The 18,282-nt window shown below is 40.3% G+C and overlaps 1 protein-coding gene across 6 annotated transcripts; it reads right to left on the bottom strand.

Annotated features, from left to right (window-relative positions):
- Positions 1–6,610: 6,610 nt before the first annotated feature.
- On the bottom strand, positions 6,611–17,440 carry LOC119885914 (serine/threonine-protein kinase 35-like). 6 transcript variants are annotated; one of them, XR_005441402.1, is made up of 5 exons: positions 16,295–17,440; positions 14,105–14,846; positions 12,859–12,984; positions 9,644–9,711; positions 6,611–9,502 (listed from the first exon to the last, which is right to left on the bottom strand). XR_005441402.1 is itself a non-coding variant. In XM_038696254.1 (3 exons), the coding sequence occupies exons 1-2, from the start codon at positions 16,803–16,805 to the stop codon at positions 14,128–14,130; spliced, it is 1,230 nt and encodes a 409-aa protein (XP_038552182.1). In that variant the 5' UTR covers positions 16,806–17,438; the 3' UTR covers positions 6,611–9,711; positions 14,105–14,127. The 6 variants fall into 6 exon arrangements, 1 of the variants encoding a protein (XP_038552182.1); XR_005441401.1 differs by lacking the exon at positions 12,859–12,984 and adding an exon at positions 11,651–11,754; XR_005441399.1 differs by having other exon boundaries at positions 6,611–9,711.
- Between the last annotated feature and the right edge of the window lie 842 nt (positions 17,441–18,282).

Raw genomic sequence — 18,282 nt, 5'->3', positions numbered from 1 at the left:
TTTTGTTGTACTTCACTTGAGAATTTCCATTTTATCCTACTTTTTACTTCTCCACTAAATTTAAGAGGGAAATATTGTACTTTGTACTCTACTACATTTCTTTGACTGCTTGAGTAACTTTGCAGAAAAATATTAAAAAACCTTTGATTAGCGTCTATAATAAGATACAGTTTTACAGTAAATTCAACCACCTTACAGTATAGAAAATAGTTAGAATCAGCTTACCTCAACCAACTACTACAACATTAAAATGCTGATTATAATAAATATGTAATGATTGTCCACTGGTATAACATATAACAATATAACTCTGACAGAGGCCATTCTGCTGCACAATGACTAAAATTTGCTGATAATACTCAAATAATTTTACTTAAGTACAGTTTTGATTGAAGGACCTTTACTTATTATGGAGTATTTCTACAGAGTGGTAAAGTAAAATATCCAAACACTTCGATGTCCACCAAAGGTAGATGGATGACTGGCTGCTCAGATGTTTCTTGGACTGATGTTAAAAAAAAAAAAGGATTGCATTTAAGTGGATAATTATCTAATCCCTTTGTTATATTTGAGTTTAATTTAAAAGCTTTGGCTTTTTAACTAGAAAGAGTCAAATCTTCAGTCTAAAAAATAACAAAGTCTGTGTTCAAAGCCCATCTCATTAAATTTGTTTGTAACAGTTGAATACAAACTCCTTGTCTGGTCATTAACCCTCCCGCATCCTTAGAAACAACAAATGCAGTGACTTTGAATTGATGTACTTGACAATGTCTTATAGTTTGTTTTAAAGTTTTAAATGTATGTATTATTTGCTTATTTAGAGCCTAGCCCACAGTAAATTCATGTATTGCGGTACATGATATACCACCCTTTGGTGGTGCTGTTGAATATGTTTTGGCCTGAGATGACATAAACAGTATTCTGAACGTTCAGTTATCAGCACCAGCGACAGAATAAAACTAAGTAGTCAAGTCAAGTCAATTTTATTTATATAGCCAAATATCACGAATCACACCATCTCAGTATGTACAGCATGGCGCTGATAGTTAGACCCTCGATTCAGATAAGGGAAAACTGGAAAAATCCCTTCAGGCTCAAGAGGAGCAGCAGAGAAGGGATCCCTCTCCCAGTATGGACAGACAACAACACAACATCACAGTATATACATTACATTATATGAACTTTATTCTTCTACTGCACTATATCTCATAGAGAACATTGTACTTTTTCATCCACTAAATTCGTCTGACAGCTTTAGTTACTAGTTACTTTTCAGATTACAATTCTTTAAACCTTTCCTGTCCAGTGGAAACCATGTATCCATGCCAACCTGTTTTTCCTTGAAAGAGATCTATTTTTAGTTCCAGTATCAGCACGTGATTTCCCACTGACAATAAGGAACCCCCCTCTCCCATAAATGTCAAACTTGAGCAAGAGGAAATCAACACCAGTTACCTGTCAAGGTAAATAGTTGGAAATAGAAGGCTGATTGACAGGATCTGTACAGTAGGCCAATCTATCCTCTAGACAGAATGCTTTCTCACTGTTTCTGTGAAATAATAATTAGTCATTTAGCTGAAATTGGCTAACTTAAATGAAGGGACGTACATAAATTGTCGATGCAGCCATCACCACAGTAATTTCGATTTTGGAGTCTAGTGACCTGTGTGTGTATGTGTGTGTGTATGTGTGGCGTAAGGCGGCATAAATGTAATGTCTTTTGTCCTACTGTTGGTATTTCAAGCAGAGGTGAATAGATCTCAGGGGACTGTTTGGACGGACACATCTCGATGTCTGTTGACCTCACTTCAGTGCAGTCACTTCAGTGATCACAGGTTAAGGTTTTTTTTTTATCTGATGTTAATTTATGTGAATCTCCAAAATCCCTCCTGACCTGCAGATTATCCAGAAATCAAGTGACATGCGATCTTTACACCTGAGACAATGTTTATGGGGTAAAATAATGTAGAACACTGAAGGCTAAAATAAAATGGTCAATGACATTTGAATCAGTGCATAAAATGATTAAAGCACAAGTCTGGAGATATTCTGTATTTCTCTTATTTTCAACAAAACCCATGAAATGACACAAACCAACAATGAATGAATGTAACAAGTACTGTGTGTGAATCAAAGCCTGATATCTATTCTTCCTCTGTGCCATAGAGCTCTATTGTTGTTCCAAAAACTGTTAAAACACATCAATGAGCCACACTGTTGCACTGGTGACATGTTCCTTCATTACCATGAACACACACACTCATGGCTGTACCCCCCCCCCCCCCCCCCATTGAGGTCACTGAGGTCTGGATCTCAGTATTTTTTGTGTATATAACAAAGGTTGTGAAATAACTGAATAAAAAATAACTTCGCTTTGGTGCAATTGACCTTTTGTGTACAGGTTCACTAAGACACCCAAAATAAAAAATCAAAGCTCAGCTTTGGGAAGGGAGGATATAAGGGGACAAGAGAGGAAAAGAAAGAGAGGGTCATGGACATGAGAGAGGAAGAGCAGACTGCCCACTGTGACTGACAGGATTAGCAGTGTGTCCCTGTGCTGCTCACCACAAACAAAAACTGTCCGGATCCAATTCAAACAATGTAGTTACCAGAGAGATATATATGTTCTTTGGTAAATAAAGAGGAACCTTTAGGCTCAATTTAACAATGCAGACACCTAGCATAATTACAGTGTAATAACATATTATTATTATATGAAAATTGTACAACACAAATTTTTCTTACATTTATGTCCTGTAAGAAACACATTTTTATAATTCAACTCAAAATGATACAAACACAAAGATGAAAAAAAGAAGGTGTATATAATTATACTAACTGACTTTGCAGGAGAGACACGTGAGGAGTCAGAGAGAGAGGGACCGACATGTAAAACAGAGCGTGACAGACAGCAAACAATAGATGGTGTGTGTAGTGTGAATTTCCCTTTACACGAACTCTTTAGTTAAACATTGACAGCATTTGTTTCATGTATCATTTTAGCCTTTTAGTTTGTAGGCTGTAAAATTTAACCTGATTCTCAAGCTACAGCCCGCTGACATGGTTTTAAAGCTGTTGTTAACCAATTTCCGCTCTCCAGGCATCTTAAAACGCACTTATTTAGATCAGGGAAATCAAAGTTTTTATTTGCAACTGAACCTCTAAAGGGACTTCAGTTTTTGGACTTTGATCTTTCTGTGTAGTTTATTTTGACTCAGTTCCACATTCCCCAAATACTCACTGAAATGTAGATTAATCCTCAGCTGAAAATAGTCCCAGCAAATATACTTTCCCACTTGATTGAGTAAAATCTGATAAACTACAGGGACAGGGTTTTAGGAAGTGTCCGAGCCTTTAGTAAAAATTAAACTTTATATTTGTGACCTGTTGCAAAAGATTTACAACTTCACTAGGAACCAGTGGGTTTAGAGCTGAGAGCCACAGACAGGGTGGGGAAGACTCTGCTTTTCTTATCAGCAATGATTGATTGACTACTGTAGGATCAGTAGCTGATTGATTGCTTAAGACCTCTTCAACTGTGTTCAGTGTGATCTCATTATAGCCAGTTGAATCCTATTTGGTGAAATTAAGATCCACTCCAGCTCACGCTAATGCTACACTACTTGCAGGTTAACTCAAGACTTCATAGATGACTCTATAGAGGGAGATGTAGCCCACTTAGATACACTATGCAATGGAAACTGACGCGTCTAGTGGAATGTATAGTAAGATGAATTCCAGTTGTTGTGTGTGTTGATGTATTTTATGTATAATACATCTGTGAATTCAAATATTTATAAATATAAAACTATAACACAGTCACAGCACTTTGGTTTAAGCATACTTCCAGGGTAAATTCAAATTCTCTCATTCACAGCAAAACACAGTGCATTCTGTTGAGTAGTCAGATGGGTCAGTCACACGGGGTGGCCTGGTGGCTGCAGAAAGCCTCAGTCATCCCAGTAGTAGTATAACTGGTTGTAAAACTGCTGGGACAACTGGGAAGGAAGTAGGTATAGTTGTTGCTTCCAGGTGTTACAGCCCCAAGAGACTGCAGATTCACAAACAGACGGATCCTGCTTTCACATGCTGACCGCCTGAGAATGTTTGACATTCCAACTGTGCATCCTTTTAGGGTTGGGAAAGTCTGAGGGGGAATGAGTGCCCTATTGTTGGTGGTTAATTACACAGATCAGGGCTCGTCAACTCCAGATTCTGTTCAGCTCCAAGTTCCAGCTCTGTTAACATCTCATAGTGTGTTTGGAGTATACCCCCACTGGCCACTTTATTAGGTACAATTGATCAATTGTTTGTTAACACCAATAGCTCATCAGCCAATCACATGGCAGCAACTCAATCCATTTAGGCATGTAGACGAGGTCAAGACAACTTGCTGATGTTCAAAGCGAGCATCAGAAAGGGGATTTAAGTGCCAGACGGGCTGCTCTGAGTATTTCAGAAACTGCTGATCTACTGGGATTTTCACGCACAACCATCTCTAGGGTTTACAGAGAATTGTCCAAAAAAGAGAAAATATCCAGTGAGCGGCAGTTGTGTGGATGAAAAAACCTTGTTGATGTCAGAGGTCAGAGGAAAATGGGCAGACTGGTTCCAAATGACAGACAGGCAACAGTAAGTAAAATAACCACTTGTTACAACCAAGGTATGCAGAATACCATCTCTGAATGCACAACACATTAACCTTGTAGCAGATGGGCTACAGCGGCAGAAGACCACACCGGGTGCCACTCCTGCCAGCTAAGAACAGGAAACTGAGGGTTCAGTTCACACCACCAAAACTGGACAACAGAAGATTGGAAAAACGTTGCCTGGTCTGAGTCCTGATTTCATCTGCAACATTCAGATAGTAGGGTCAGAATTTGGCGTAAACAACATGAAAGCATGATCCATCCTGCCTTATATCAACGGTTCAGGCTGCTGGTGGTGGTGTTATGGTGAGGGGGATATTTTCTTGCCACACTTTGGGCCCCTTAGTACCAACTGAGCATCGTTCAAATGCGACAGCCTACATGAGTATTGTTGCTGACCATGTCCATCCCTTTATGACCACAGCGTACCATCTTCTGATGACTACTTCCAGCAGGATAATGCGCCATTTCACAAAGCTCAGATCATCTCAAACTGGTTTCCTGAACATGACATTGAGTTCACTGAACTCCAATGGGCTGCACAGTCAGGAGATTCACATCATGGATGTGCAGCTGACAAATCTGCAGCAACTGCATGATCATGGTATCTTAGTTGACTAACATATTTACAGTGCATGTGTAGCTCCTTGAAGTGGCACAGAATCCAGAGATATCGGAGATCACGGGTCATGTATGAAATGATTTCCCTTTCTCTACACCTCCTTTAAATCACCTCTTTAATCTGCAGCCTACCTCCACATTTTCTGGGGATTGATGTAATTATGGGCTTACTGAATTGCTAGTTGTTCTGGGATCACCCTGGGTGGCTGTCATTATGGAGCCTGTACAGTATATTTGTGTGGTATTCATTTTTAAACATTTTTGACCTGAGGAGGATCCGACTGGATTATAAGGTTGTCTACATAAATAAATCATTTTGTGGTTTAGAGTCGGTGTGCAGATGTTACTCTTTTCACTGCCTTCTCAATAAACACTTCTTTTAGCTAAACATATGATTAGTCCATTTAAATATTTAATTTCTGTGTAATTGCACTAAAGTCAGGGCACTTCCACCAGCAGGGAATATAACACCAAGGTATGTGTAACACCTAGGCTAATTTTGAGGAAACCAATGTAAATTCGCAGCAGAGCTTCATCAGAGCCATGACCTTAGACTTTTAAAAGATATGGTGTGGTGGTGTTAACAAATCTGTCTGAAAATACTGAAAAGACTAAAACCAATAATGTATTAATCCACTAAGGTCCACTGTTAAAAACACATCAATGAGTCACACTGTTGCACTGAGTTCCTTCATTACAATGAACACACTAGTTTATTTTGACTCAGTCGCACATACACCGTCCTGCTGCCACAAATACTTACTAGAGAACCAAATGTGGATCAATCCGCAAATGAAAATAGTCCCAACAAATGACATAATGTAACAGGTAAACTACTGTACCCGGCTGTCTTATGTAACTACTGAAACTTTTTAAAGATGAAACTGTATTTGTGACCCGTTATTATAGATTTACATCTTCAGTAGAAACCAATGGACTTGGGGCTGATATGTTGGATGGATCGCTCTTACTAGTAGTATTGCAAGTATCCATTGTTACACAGATCTCTCACTTTACTGATCCTTGTACTTTGTTCCTCAAATCTAAGTCGCTTTGGATAAAAGCATCTGCCAAATGAAAGAAGTAAAGTAAAAAAAGATTACCATATTTTTGACTTGCAGGCATTTACAATAGCTAGACAGTGGCGTGATTACAAAATAATGAAAATCTATCAAAATGCTCTGCACTGACAATATAGCACAAAATGCATTCAATTTAATCACATTTCACAATGGTCATTGACATGAGGCATCCAAGTTTGTTTTTTTAGGCACTTTTCTTTTCCTTCCCACACCTCCACACTTCAGGCAAGGTCGTACAAATGCCAATTCACACACAGAGGTATTTCCAACTTTTATTGAAACAGAACCCTGAAAGTAAACAATTAAAAAAAACATGTTTTCAATCAAGCAAATGGTTTTATTAACATGTACAACCAAGGACTGAAATTTAGGGTCCCATCTGAACACAACAAGATGCAGTTAGTAAAGTCTGTCAGGATGAGAAGCAGAAGACCAGCCAGGCCTGGATTGTTCCAGTTTATCCAGCGAGGCAGCGTTGCATAGAAGAGTGGTGCATGTAAAACAAGTGACCTATTAATCATTAGAGTTTAGTCAAGCACTGTGTTCCTGCACACAGGTACATTATTCCAACACCAAAGGAAACCATCCACAGGCAGCTACATGGGTATGGAAGGGAATATTTTGAGTGAATAAGTAAAATAAAAGAAATCACTAAATCTTCAGAAGAAAAAAACAAAACAAAAAATTAAATAAAAACTTGTTGATCATCTCAGCTCAAGATTATCATCTCCACACCGCACAATCAAATATCCACACATTAATGAGACGAAGTTGAGGAACTGAGGTAAGTTTTTCACAGTTCAATAAATTAACCAAAGTACATCATGGCCTGTGTTTAGCTAAAGATGGGTAAACATCAGCACCGAAGTAAACCCATTTCTCACAATGCATCGGTAAAAACAGAAAGAAACAGCCAGGCCACTGACAGACAACCAATGGCTGTGTTGCTTATTCCAAACCCATGCGATGCGTTTGCAATCCAAGGAAAGCTGCACACACCCAACAAAAACTGTGGTGACATGAAATAAATAGCTGTTGCTTTGAAATCTGACAGGTTTTGTCTCCAACTGTGGTATGTCTACGGTGGAAAAAATGAAACAATGGCTTAGTAAAGAAAAGGTGAAAATGTGCAGAGACATGAGGTAGTACAATCAAATTTAAATAACTCAGGTTCCCAGTTTAGCTCAACATATAAGAAACTTCAGCAAATTCTTCCATTCTGTTTCTGCCCGTCTTCTGACCTTTGGTTCACAGCAAAAATCTCAGTATCCAGCTGTGGTTCACTGTATAATTGTTCCAAAATGCTTCTAAACTTGTTATTTTACATTTCACTTTTGATCACAGGCACAATTACAAGCAATATTTCACCAACACTTACATTACTATTATAATGATTTCTCAACAAGAAACAAATCCACATCACAGTTTAGAACCTATAATGCACGTAAACGTTATGAAATAACTCTGGGGCTTTGCACCTTTAACATGAATGGAACCTGTTTAAACACAAAGTCTTCAGCTCCCTTTGAAACCGTGATTTTACTCAACAAATAAATGGTCCACAGAACAGTTAAATGCAAAAAATAATCAATTCACATCTCATTCCCAATGACCACATAGGCACTTCCTTAGCGCGCATATTACATTTTTCGTTCCCCTTCCATACTTAAATTCTAAAGACTGAAGAAACTAAAACATCCAGACCATATATCCTGAATTATTTATTATTAGTGTCAGATCAAATCAAAGCAGTTTCTCTCGAGCCACATTTAACCTGACAAGCAATTTCAAGGCACCATAGGTATCAAGAATTCAGTAGAAATCAAATTACAAAGTGTAAAAAATAAGTTAAATGACAGGCCAAATAACCTGCTCTGCGCACTGGGGAGTGGAGTGAAATAACATGGGGCATGTGAAAAGCTTACATGTCTCCAGATATAAATTAACATTCATTCTATCACATCTACTTTGGGGAATATTTCTTACTTTTCTACTTTTTTCACTTTAGTTTTCCGAAATGTACTGCTAACGGTGTTTCACTGAAGATGCATATCTGAGCACTAAATGGAGGGACTGTTTGCAACACTGATGTGAACTGATGAAAGGTGGCAGAATAAATAAGTTGCGTGTCAACAATGCCCAACAATACCATAAAAAAAAAATAATAAAAAAATGGTGCAGCAGTTAAATGCCGTGAAATTAAGGGTGGCAGCTTGTGGATGATTTGTTTTGATTTTGTTTCCATTGATCCCCTTTGGACTGTACCGGACAGCAGCTTAAGTGATCTGTCAAAACATGACCACAGTGAGACGGTTTCATTTGGAAAACAAAACCCAGGCTGAAAATATCTGGAATTATCCAGTGGCTAATGGGGTTGGGCGATATGTAAATTTTTGAGACTATAGTAATTTGTCAACCATTATAAATTCGGCTCCATTGTTTATACTAAAGGTAACTATCACTTTTACAGGCAATGCTGTGGTTAAATGAGCATGACTACTTCATCACAGAACCACATTTACAGGATTTTTGCAAGTATTTAAGTCACTGGATTAGCCAGTGTCAACTGAATTCCCAGACAATTTACTGTACCATCTCACACACACACACAAAATTACATATATTGTGACAGTGGATTTTACACGTGACCGACTCCCAAAGACTAACCATGACTTATACCTCGGTGTAAACCAACAGAAGAAATGTAAACCCAACAACAAAAAAGGGAAGGTGACACTCGCTTTTGTCATTACATAAAGCCATACACAAATCTGACGCAGGCAATTATGTTTACTAGATCACTGTTGTAACGACAGGCGATCTACAGGAAATGAACCAACAACAAGACAGTTAAGCACGTGGAATACAATCCTAACGGGCAGCAAAGTAAAACATCTGAATAAGGGGCCGACATATGGAGACGATCACCCCTGTGAACACATATGTATATAAACTAAAGCTGCAGCTTAGCTTTAATTTGGAGTCCATCGCTGCACTCTCCGTGGTGTCCTTTGCACAGTGTCACTATCTCAAGTTCTGTGATGGGAATTTCTCCAGACTTTTATTCTTTGATAGGCATGGCTATGTGAGTTTAAAAGCAAGCTTCCCATTAAGCAGCAGGTGTGATGTTTCTTGCTTTATTATAATATTCTGGGAAAGACAAACGTTCTCTATCAGAATTGGCAGATACTTTCACTCTAAACAAGTAAAACAAAAACAAACAAAAACAACAACAAAAAAATCTCCATTCCAGTATCCAACCTTCTGGATGTTCCATTGCATCTCTTTTACCTTTACATTCTTCAGTTTAAAACAGGGAGAGCCTCAATGATTTAGCAGCTCCAGGCTGAAACATGTACCTGCAGAGAAACAGAAGACAAATACTCATTTAAAGTGTTTAAAAAGACACACCCAAAGAATATGCCATTGTTTTTTTATGCTTTTCCCGCAGGTCCTCTTCAATTTTTGAGAAATGTTTATTTCACTGAAAAAAAAATATAATATATATAATATTTTTTATAGAAGGAATTAATATTGAGAATAAGTCGTGCAGTGACAAATGTAAGAAATGTTTTGGACTATACCATATTCTACTATTCTTAACAAATGACCTTTAAGGTTTTGCATCGTATTTACCCTGCCAAAGAAGTGTTGCAAAGATTTAAACTTAACATTGATTATAACTGTGATTTTTGCAATTTAGAAAGAGAAACTATATTTCATCTTTTTTTTTTTTTTTTTTTTTTTTTTTAACCACTGTGAACATACAAATGTATTCTGGAAAGATCTGGAACATTTTACAGAAAAACAGGTAAGAGTATACTAATTAAGGTATTTGATGTCATGCTATATTTTGTACTTCATGGTCCAGACAAAATAAGGATTATTATTAATATTAACTATGTTCTCATCATACAATTCCATATCCACAAATCAAAATGGACTGGATCCAAACCCTGCTTCAATCGATTTACAGTTGAACTGTAAACTAAGCATGTTGTCTAATTACCTGTATAACCTGATTTCTCTGAGTAACCTGGTTTCCTGTGTGCATGTAAACATCCTGAATGTTGTCTGTATCAATAACTAACAACCTGGTTGTGCTGAGAAGCGTTTGGTTCAGAGTGAAACATCAGGTCAAGGTATATATCAAATCAGCTGTAGGGATTGTCATACAATGTATTAAATACTGCCCTAATAATAATAATGCCCTGAAACAATTGTTTAATTCAGTTGAACTGATGAGTCATTTGACACAAATTTGATCTGCAACTATTTTGATACTTGTTAAATCGTTTAAAAAGGGGCTATATGTAGTTTTTATTAAAATAACTTTTCAATTAATACATTTTTTATTGCCTATTTGTGAACGCGTTGTATCCTCACATAAAAATGAACCACACGCCTGCTTTCTCAGTCCCTTGGATCAGCCACTGTGCTGTGTACTATGTGAAGAAAATCAGGTCAGGTTTTCTGCATGCGTGGTCCCGAGCTATCTTGCCTACTGATTCTAAACTCTAGCGAAGTAGCCACACAACATGGCGACACAACACAGCTAACGAAATGGAGTCTGCAAAAACCAAAAAAAGACCGGCTCCCAGCACAACAGACTCCAACGCAGACTCCACATAAGGAGAAAAGCAATAAAAAAAGTTTTATGTGCTGAAGCCCGTCACATCAAACGAGAATCAGATCGATATCGGGTGCCAACACGGTCAACATCCGAAAGGTATTTGAGTCACGGAGAGACCTCTGCTTTGTTTTGCATATAAAAAAAAAAAATCGACCCAGAATTGGCTTTCATCCTGTTGGATAGGTAAACTAACATTACTGCAAAGTTTAGTTGGCTAAAATTAGATGTTGTTAGCTTGACGGCTAACGCTGACCAGTTACTAACGTTGTCTGCTGCAAAATACTATAGTTGTAATGTTATTGCTTGCCACATTACTTCACCAGCTAATGTGACACACATTACCATCCTGTGTACCACCGGTATTATGTCGAAGTGTTGGTACAAAGCAAATAACCCACATAATATAATGCAACATAATGGTGCAGGACAACAACACAGGTGAAGACCCAAGGGTGGCAACTCTCATTATAATATTCAGTCTAGCTCACTAACCGTTTCATTGTCATCCAATACATTTAGCTGTGTTGACACTGCTGAGCCTCTCTGGTGAGCGCTGTCGTATCATGTTGGCTAAATGCAGTCAACGAAGTATCATGTAACGAGCATGGATTAATTCAACATCAAGACGATAAAAATATTCCTGTAATGTTGCAGTGGGAGTTTACCGAGTCAGTGCAGCAATGTAACACCGCTGCAGCAAATTGTCTCCAAGTCTTTTCAGCGATGCCCACTGCAGAGTGCCCTGCCTGCTGATACACACACGCACGCGCTGCATGTAGAAATACATGGATTCAAAACAGCATCTCAACAGATGTGTCACAATAAAAAGCAGCAAAGAAGGCATTAATGCAGCATGGAGTGTGAAGTGAAGCCTGAGGTGTGGTAGGACAGGAGGTTTTTACTAAGGTCACAGGCCTGCTCTCAATCACACACACAGGACAGCTGGCACCAGGGCCACAAACACCTCAAATAGCCTGGAAGGTCCCGCTCTCCACTTCACCGGAACACAGCTAATATGTCTGACAGCATGTCGGACTGTAAACCACCGTGTTGAGGATTATCAGCAGCTATTGTGCAGCAGTGAGGAGCTGGAGCCTCTGGGGAAACCTTCAGCACAAACAGGCCTTTGTTAAATCTGACCCGTAGCACCAAGTGAAGGTACTGGTGATGTTTTGAGATGTGCAGCTGCTTGGATAGTCAGTGACAGATCCCGTTTGTGTCCACGTCCTCTGTTACATAACTGACTTACAGAGGCTCAGGGAGGGATTTAGAGATTCATCATGCAGCCCATGGAGACAGGATTTAATGGCCATTGTTGACATGTCAATTTTATGTAGCATCAGAATTTGGTCTGGAATCACGCTCAGCTACATGAATGATAACAGGGCTATTAGCTACTTAAAGGGTAACTTTAGTATGTTTTAACCAGCACCCCATTTTCACACGTTTTTGCATTTAAGTGACTCATGGGAACATCCCTACTGTTATATTACCGAGCGTGCTGCACTTCTCCTGCTCTGCATTTACAACTTCACTCTCCTCCTCTATATTTTCTTGTCACTCTCTTCTTCTGTGGTGGTTGGCAAACCAGTTTAGAGGCACATTATCGCCACCAACTGTCTGAGAATGTGGTAAGCAGTCCTGCTGCCCAAATCAACTTTGTAAATGTACATGTATTGATGTTTTGTTGAGGTTTATTGTTGTTCTTTTCCATGGTTAACATGAGGTTAATATTGTAACGGTACTAATTGATAATAGTAATGTTATGGTCCACACAGTCTCTGCATTCTAACTAACTCCTTTCAACTTGGCCCTGTTATCCGACACAGATCACACACATATTGTAATTTGTCCTTAAACGCAAAATACAAACACTCATTTGTTGGCTGAGAGAGTAGAAACATTCCACCAGGCAGAAAGCAGAGCAGGAAGGTCAACTGGGATCTTTGCAGCTCCTACCCCCGCCCCGCTTTTATAATATGCACTCCTCCCCATCGCCCTACAAGAGCAAGGCACATGACATAAGAGCAAAAAAGGCTAAAGGTATCATTCAAGAGAGTGATTCTGCTAACTCAGTTAAGGAACAAACAAGTCAACATCATACCTGCTAATGAGAACTATGTATGTAGAGGAGGAGCCAGTACATGCTCACTCAGCCTCTTTAAAAGACAGGGATCTGGGGCTTTGGTTGCATAAGAGGAGTCCTAGTTAGCTCCAGCACAACACACACACACACGTATGTTACTATTATGTGCCCTGGGCAAGCAGCTAACAGCAACCCCACCCTCACTCTGAGCCATTCACTTGCACACATTAATACACTCCACAAAACATGTCACAACACTTCACACTGCAAATGATATTTACTGCAACTGACTGACAGCCTAGACGTGATGTCTTTGTGATGACGTCCTGGTTGCCACTTAGGCTACGTTCAGACTGCAGGCTAAAGTGACCCAAATCCCATTTTTTTTGCTCATATGTGAGACTCTGATCTGATCTTTTTATGACAGTGTGAAAAGGATCTTTTCCAGTTCAGATTTGGGCCACTTTCATATGGGGTCCATATCCGATCCAGACCGGATGTTTTTAAATGCACTGTTTTTAAAATTTCAGTCTTGACACTCAGGTCGAAATTGATGCGACTTTGACGTCACTCTAGAGCAGCTGTTGTCACAGTTCTGCTGTAGACGGAGGCGCTGTGAACAAAAAGCTCCACAAAAGCCATTATTAAACATGTGGCGCTCTTCCTCCTCTACCTCGCTATCATCTGCTCCCAAATTCCCCTTTTAAAATATATGTTAAGCTTAAATTTACTGCATCACAATCATATTTAAACTTACAGCGCTGCTTCAGCTAAAGGTGATAGTGTTTCAACTTTAATTCAGTGTCCAGTTTAGTTCTTTGGATCGCTGCAGATTGGACACATCAGGAAAAGTCTCTCAACTGCAATGTGAATAGTGCTCTACGGTCACTGTGACCCACATACAATTAGTATTTCCACATTAAATTGGAGATGCAGTCATTTATAACAAGGGAGATAGCGGGACAGACAAACAGACAGCACATTAAAAAGGTCAAAGAAGTCATGAGGAGATTACATGAAAAGGTATAAGTACCTGTATAACAATCTGGTTGAGAGTCATGTAGCACACGTAACCCGGTCCATTCTGGCCTGCAGCTCAAAAGCATCAGGCCGGTCCTGAGGGTTGACAGCGAGCATGTCACGCAGCAGCTTCCTCACTCCATCAGACATGCATGACCTGCGTTTCTGTGGGATGTTCAGTACCATCTTTGGGTTCTCTAGCAGTGCCTCACCCACCGGCACAATGTCTGCTCCTTGTCTCACATATGTACCCAGCAGCTCCCGCTTAGATTCAGAGTCAATGAAAGTAATTCTCTCCACCATGGCCCAGATGATGATGCCTAAGGCAAATATGTCAGCCTTGGCTGTGTAGTGGCCCTCCCACACCTCGGGAGCCATAAAGAAGTCTGAGCCGCAAGCCGATGACAACCAAAACTTGTTGACGTTGACGTGTTTGTTCTTGTCGTCGCCTTCTTTGCCTTCGCAGGAGTTTCCTAAACCAGCGCATACTTTACTCAGGCCAAAGTCGGCCACCTTAAGAACTGGAGCCCCTGACTTCTCCGAGATGAGGATGTTGTCAGGTTTGAGGTCCCTGTGGACAATGTTGTTTTCATGCAGGAAAGCGACAGCACTGGTCAGCTGGAGCATAAAGCTATTGTTGGTTTCCGGGTCAGGCCGCCGGGACAGGATGAACTGATTGAGGTCACCACCTTCACAGAACTCCATGACGAACCACAAGTAACAAGGCTCTTCTTGAGGACCAAGCACTCTCTCACCTGCAACAAACACACACTGGTCATTCATAGTGATGAAACGGTAAACACTACTTCATGTAATTACATGTGCAAAGAAAAAAAAGATTTGTTAAAACCATAACATATCTTGATAATCAAAGATTTGGACTTGTCAGAAAATAGGGTGAGCACGCTGGTGTCGCCTTACAGCAAGAAGGGTCTGGATTTGAATCTTCTGTGTGGCGTGTATGTTCTCCCTGTACCCGCATGGGTTTTCTTCAGGACAGTTTCCTCCCACAGTCCAAAGACAGACAAGTCAGGTTAATTGCTGACTCTAAATTGTAAGTCTGCCCTGTGATAGACCGCCGCCGTGGCATTGGTGTCACATCGTCTCTTGCCCGATGCATTTCAAGAACTGAATACGAAATCTGCCTTTCGATAACAGTCTGAAATTACAATTTCCCAAAGGCGCTGTGAATTTGCACTCTTAACTATCTGACTCCACTATCATCTCATTGGCAGTGTCCTGCCTTTCTTCTTCAGGGTGTTTCCCATTATGTGTGGTTGGTATTTATCTGAATTTCAACAGGCTTAGACTTCGTGAAACCAGTTCAGGGCATCTCTAACAAGCTTTGGCATGTATTTTAGACTTTCAGGAAGAACAATGTGTCAAACTGCCTGCTAAAAACATCTTCATGTAGGAACCACTGTACACGAAAACACAGAGGTATCCACTGTTCATAGACCTCCTACTTATGTTGCTTATTTGTAAGTCAAAAGTGCAATGACTGTCAAAGGGATGAACGAAATACTTCTGTGAATACAGACAACACAGCAGACTCCATTTTAGTGAGTCTGAGCCTCGGGAGCTCCCTCACCAAATCTACCCATCCCCCAGCGAGTCTGTCATGGTACAACAACAATTCTACCACAAAAGGTAATTTCCTAACACAAAGTTAACCCTACAAACTAAACCTTACAAGCATAATACTTTATTCGTGTGGCCCACTGAAACCTAGCTACAGGCTAACACATCACATGACACGACAAAAAGCAAAACCACCCAGATCAAACATCCTCCTCGAGGTTAGCTCAATCAAATTACCAGTGTGATGTAACTGACGTCCACCAAAACTGTTAACTAACCCTAATGATCAATTAATTATTATATTCTAAGATCCCAGCATGTCCAGTAAACCAGTGTCTAAATCTGAGGAACTAACGTTACCTCCAGTTTTGTTTCAAAAGTCTAAACTACGACCATTAAAAAAATCTTGCTATTTAAAATTACGTTGGATATTTAGGGGGACCATCAAAAGTCATTGCTACAACACAACAGTTTCTGAATTCTTAGAGGCTGCTTTTCAATTCGGGAATGATTTAAAGCCAAAAAGCAGCCCATAGTTCCCTCTAATCTCAAAGTCTGATAACGTGACTCAGCTCAAACAGCTAACAGTTAACGTTGGAGAGCTACCGTTAAAAAGCCTCACCTTTTAGTGAAGTCTCCACGAGACGCAGGTACTGTTTGGACCGTTTGTTCCCATGACTCATTTTCTGGGCCATGCCATTCCTCTGCAGCACACACTCTTCCAGCTGGACCACATTTTGATGCCGTTTCTCCAGACTTGCTAGCGCCCAGAACTCCTGCAAGGCGAGCTCCACGTTTTCCGGCGCGTCGCAGCGCAGTTTCTTCACGGCAACTTTAGCACCAGACCTCCGGGCCACCGCCTCGTACACCACGCCGTATGTGCCCCTTCCCACCTCCCGCAGCAGGCTGTAGCGGGGCGCCATGATCCTCCGCTCCAGGTTATCCTGCTTGAAGAGACCAGTGTCCTCCCCCATGTCATTGTCCTTTCCCGTGTTTCCCACGCTAAGACACCGCAGCACTTTCGCCTCGTCGGCTCGTGCTCTGGCTTGTTGTCTGCAGGAGGCTCGCGCGCTCCTCGTGCGTCTCCGCCTGTCGTCCTCGCCAACTGTATCCATACGTCCACGTGAATCCATCACGATTCAAATAGTAAAGAGAAAAATGTCCACATGTTGTCAACGACAGCAGTGTCTGTGTGACCCATTGGCGTCCTTTATTTGAATGGAGATAACAGGAAAGAAACAGGCTCATCAAAGTTAAAGAGGGGAGGAGGGTAAACTGGAAACACAAGTAAACGTCGCTGCAATATATAAGAGGGTTTCCGGTCAGGCTTCAAAATAAAACCGATAATGTTAAATGCGTTTCTAGTTGGTTGGTTCATCTGGGCAGAGACGGTAAGATTTTATTGATCTAGTAAGTTGTGTGTCACGCTACACGTTAAGCAGCCTTTCTGTTTCTGCACTGCTCGATCCTGTGACATTTAAGCCCACTGTACGGATCAATAGCCCACACTAAACGTAGCACGGAACCCACGGTCGGTTATGTTCCATAGACTGTATATAAAAAGTTATGTTCATTGACAATTACAATAACGTTTATTTAAACAAAATGTTTGCGTCCTCAATGAAAAGACACAGAAAAGGCAGCATTACGTAATACAGCCTATAATGTTTTACATTATGAGCGGGTAGTAGGAAGAAAACAAGAGCAGGTTACTGTGGAGCTGCCGATGTCTAGAAGACGCAGACAACATCGGATTTAAATCACAGTAGTATCAGCAATGTAGCTTTAGCCTTAATCTGTATAATTCTTCTTCTTCTTCTTCCGGCTTTCCGGCAGACTAGATGCCTTACGGATATTGCTGCCTCTCACAGTTCAGTCTCAGTATCGTTTTATGGCATCACCATTCTCAGAGGGGTAATCCTGTTGCAGATATAAAGTTCATGACTGCTTCCACAATGTCTCTCAATGTCACTGTCTGTCTTCCAGCTCCTGATAGCGCAGAGTAAAGTTGATCTCTTTGCCTTTTGTACTGTTGACATTCCATAAACACATGTTTAACAGTCTGTTGTTGATTGCAGGTTCTACAGAGTCCATCCTCATGTTTGCCCATCTTTGCCAGATCCCATGCAAGTCCACAGTGTCCCAGTCTCAGTCTTGTCATGATTACAGAATGTCTTCTGGTTTTACCCAAGTAACACTGCTCTGTCTTACCATTGCCCTGTAGATCATTAGTTGAGTATCTCTGCCTGCACCCCATGTGCTACCCGAGAGGGAACGCATTACATTTATCACTTTTTCACACTTATTTACTACATTATTTATCTGCTTTCTCCATGTTAGCTTCTCATCAAAGTGCACACCCAAGAATTTGAACTATTTTACCCTTTCAATTGCTTGTTCATACAAAAATAAACCACCACATTCAGTTTTCTTATTACCAAATATTATGTACTTTGACTTATCTACTGAGATCTTACCACTTTTCACCCCAACTAGCCACCTTGTTCAGTGCTACCTGCATTCGCTCAGTTATTTGTTTGATATTCCCGCCCCTTTTCCAGATGGCCCCATCATCTGCAAACAGAGACTGTCCAAAATTATTCCCAATTC

This window comes from Micropterus salmoides, unplaced genomic scaffold, assembly GCF_014851395.1.
Source record: "Micropterus salmoides isolate LMB-PRFRI ecotype aquatic unplaced genomic scaffold, ASM1485139v1 Ms_hic_scaffold_4, whole genome shotgun sequence".
NCBI lineage: Eukaryota > Metazoa > Chordata > Actinopteri > Centrarchiformes > Centrarchidae > Micropterus > Micropterus salmoides.
The sequence above is the reverse complement of the archived record's forward strand: the minus strand, read 5'-3'. Positions and strand labels throughout refer to the sequence as shown.

Coding starts and splice junctions, on each gene's coding strand:
- LOC119885914 (XM_038696254.1), bottom strand. CDS start 16,805: ATGGATTCACGTGGACGTATGGATACAGTTGGCGAGGACGACAGGCGG. Junction 14,847..16,294: donor CGTGGAGACTTCACTAAAAG/GTGAGGCTTTTT, acceptor TGTTTGTTGCAG/GTGAGAGAGTGCTTGGTCCT.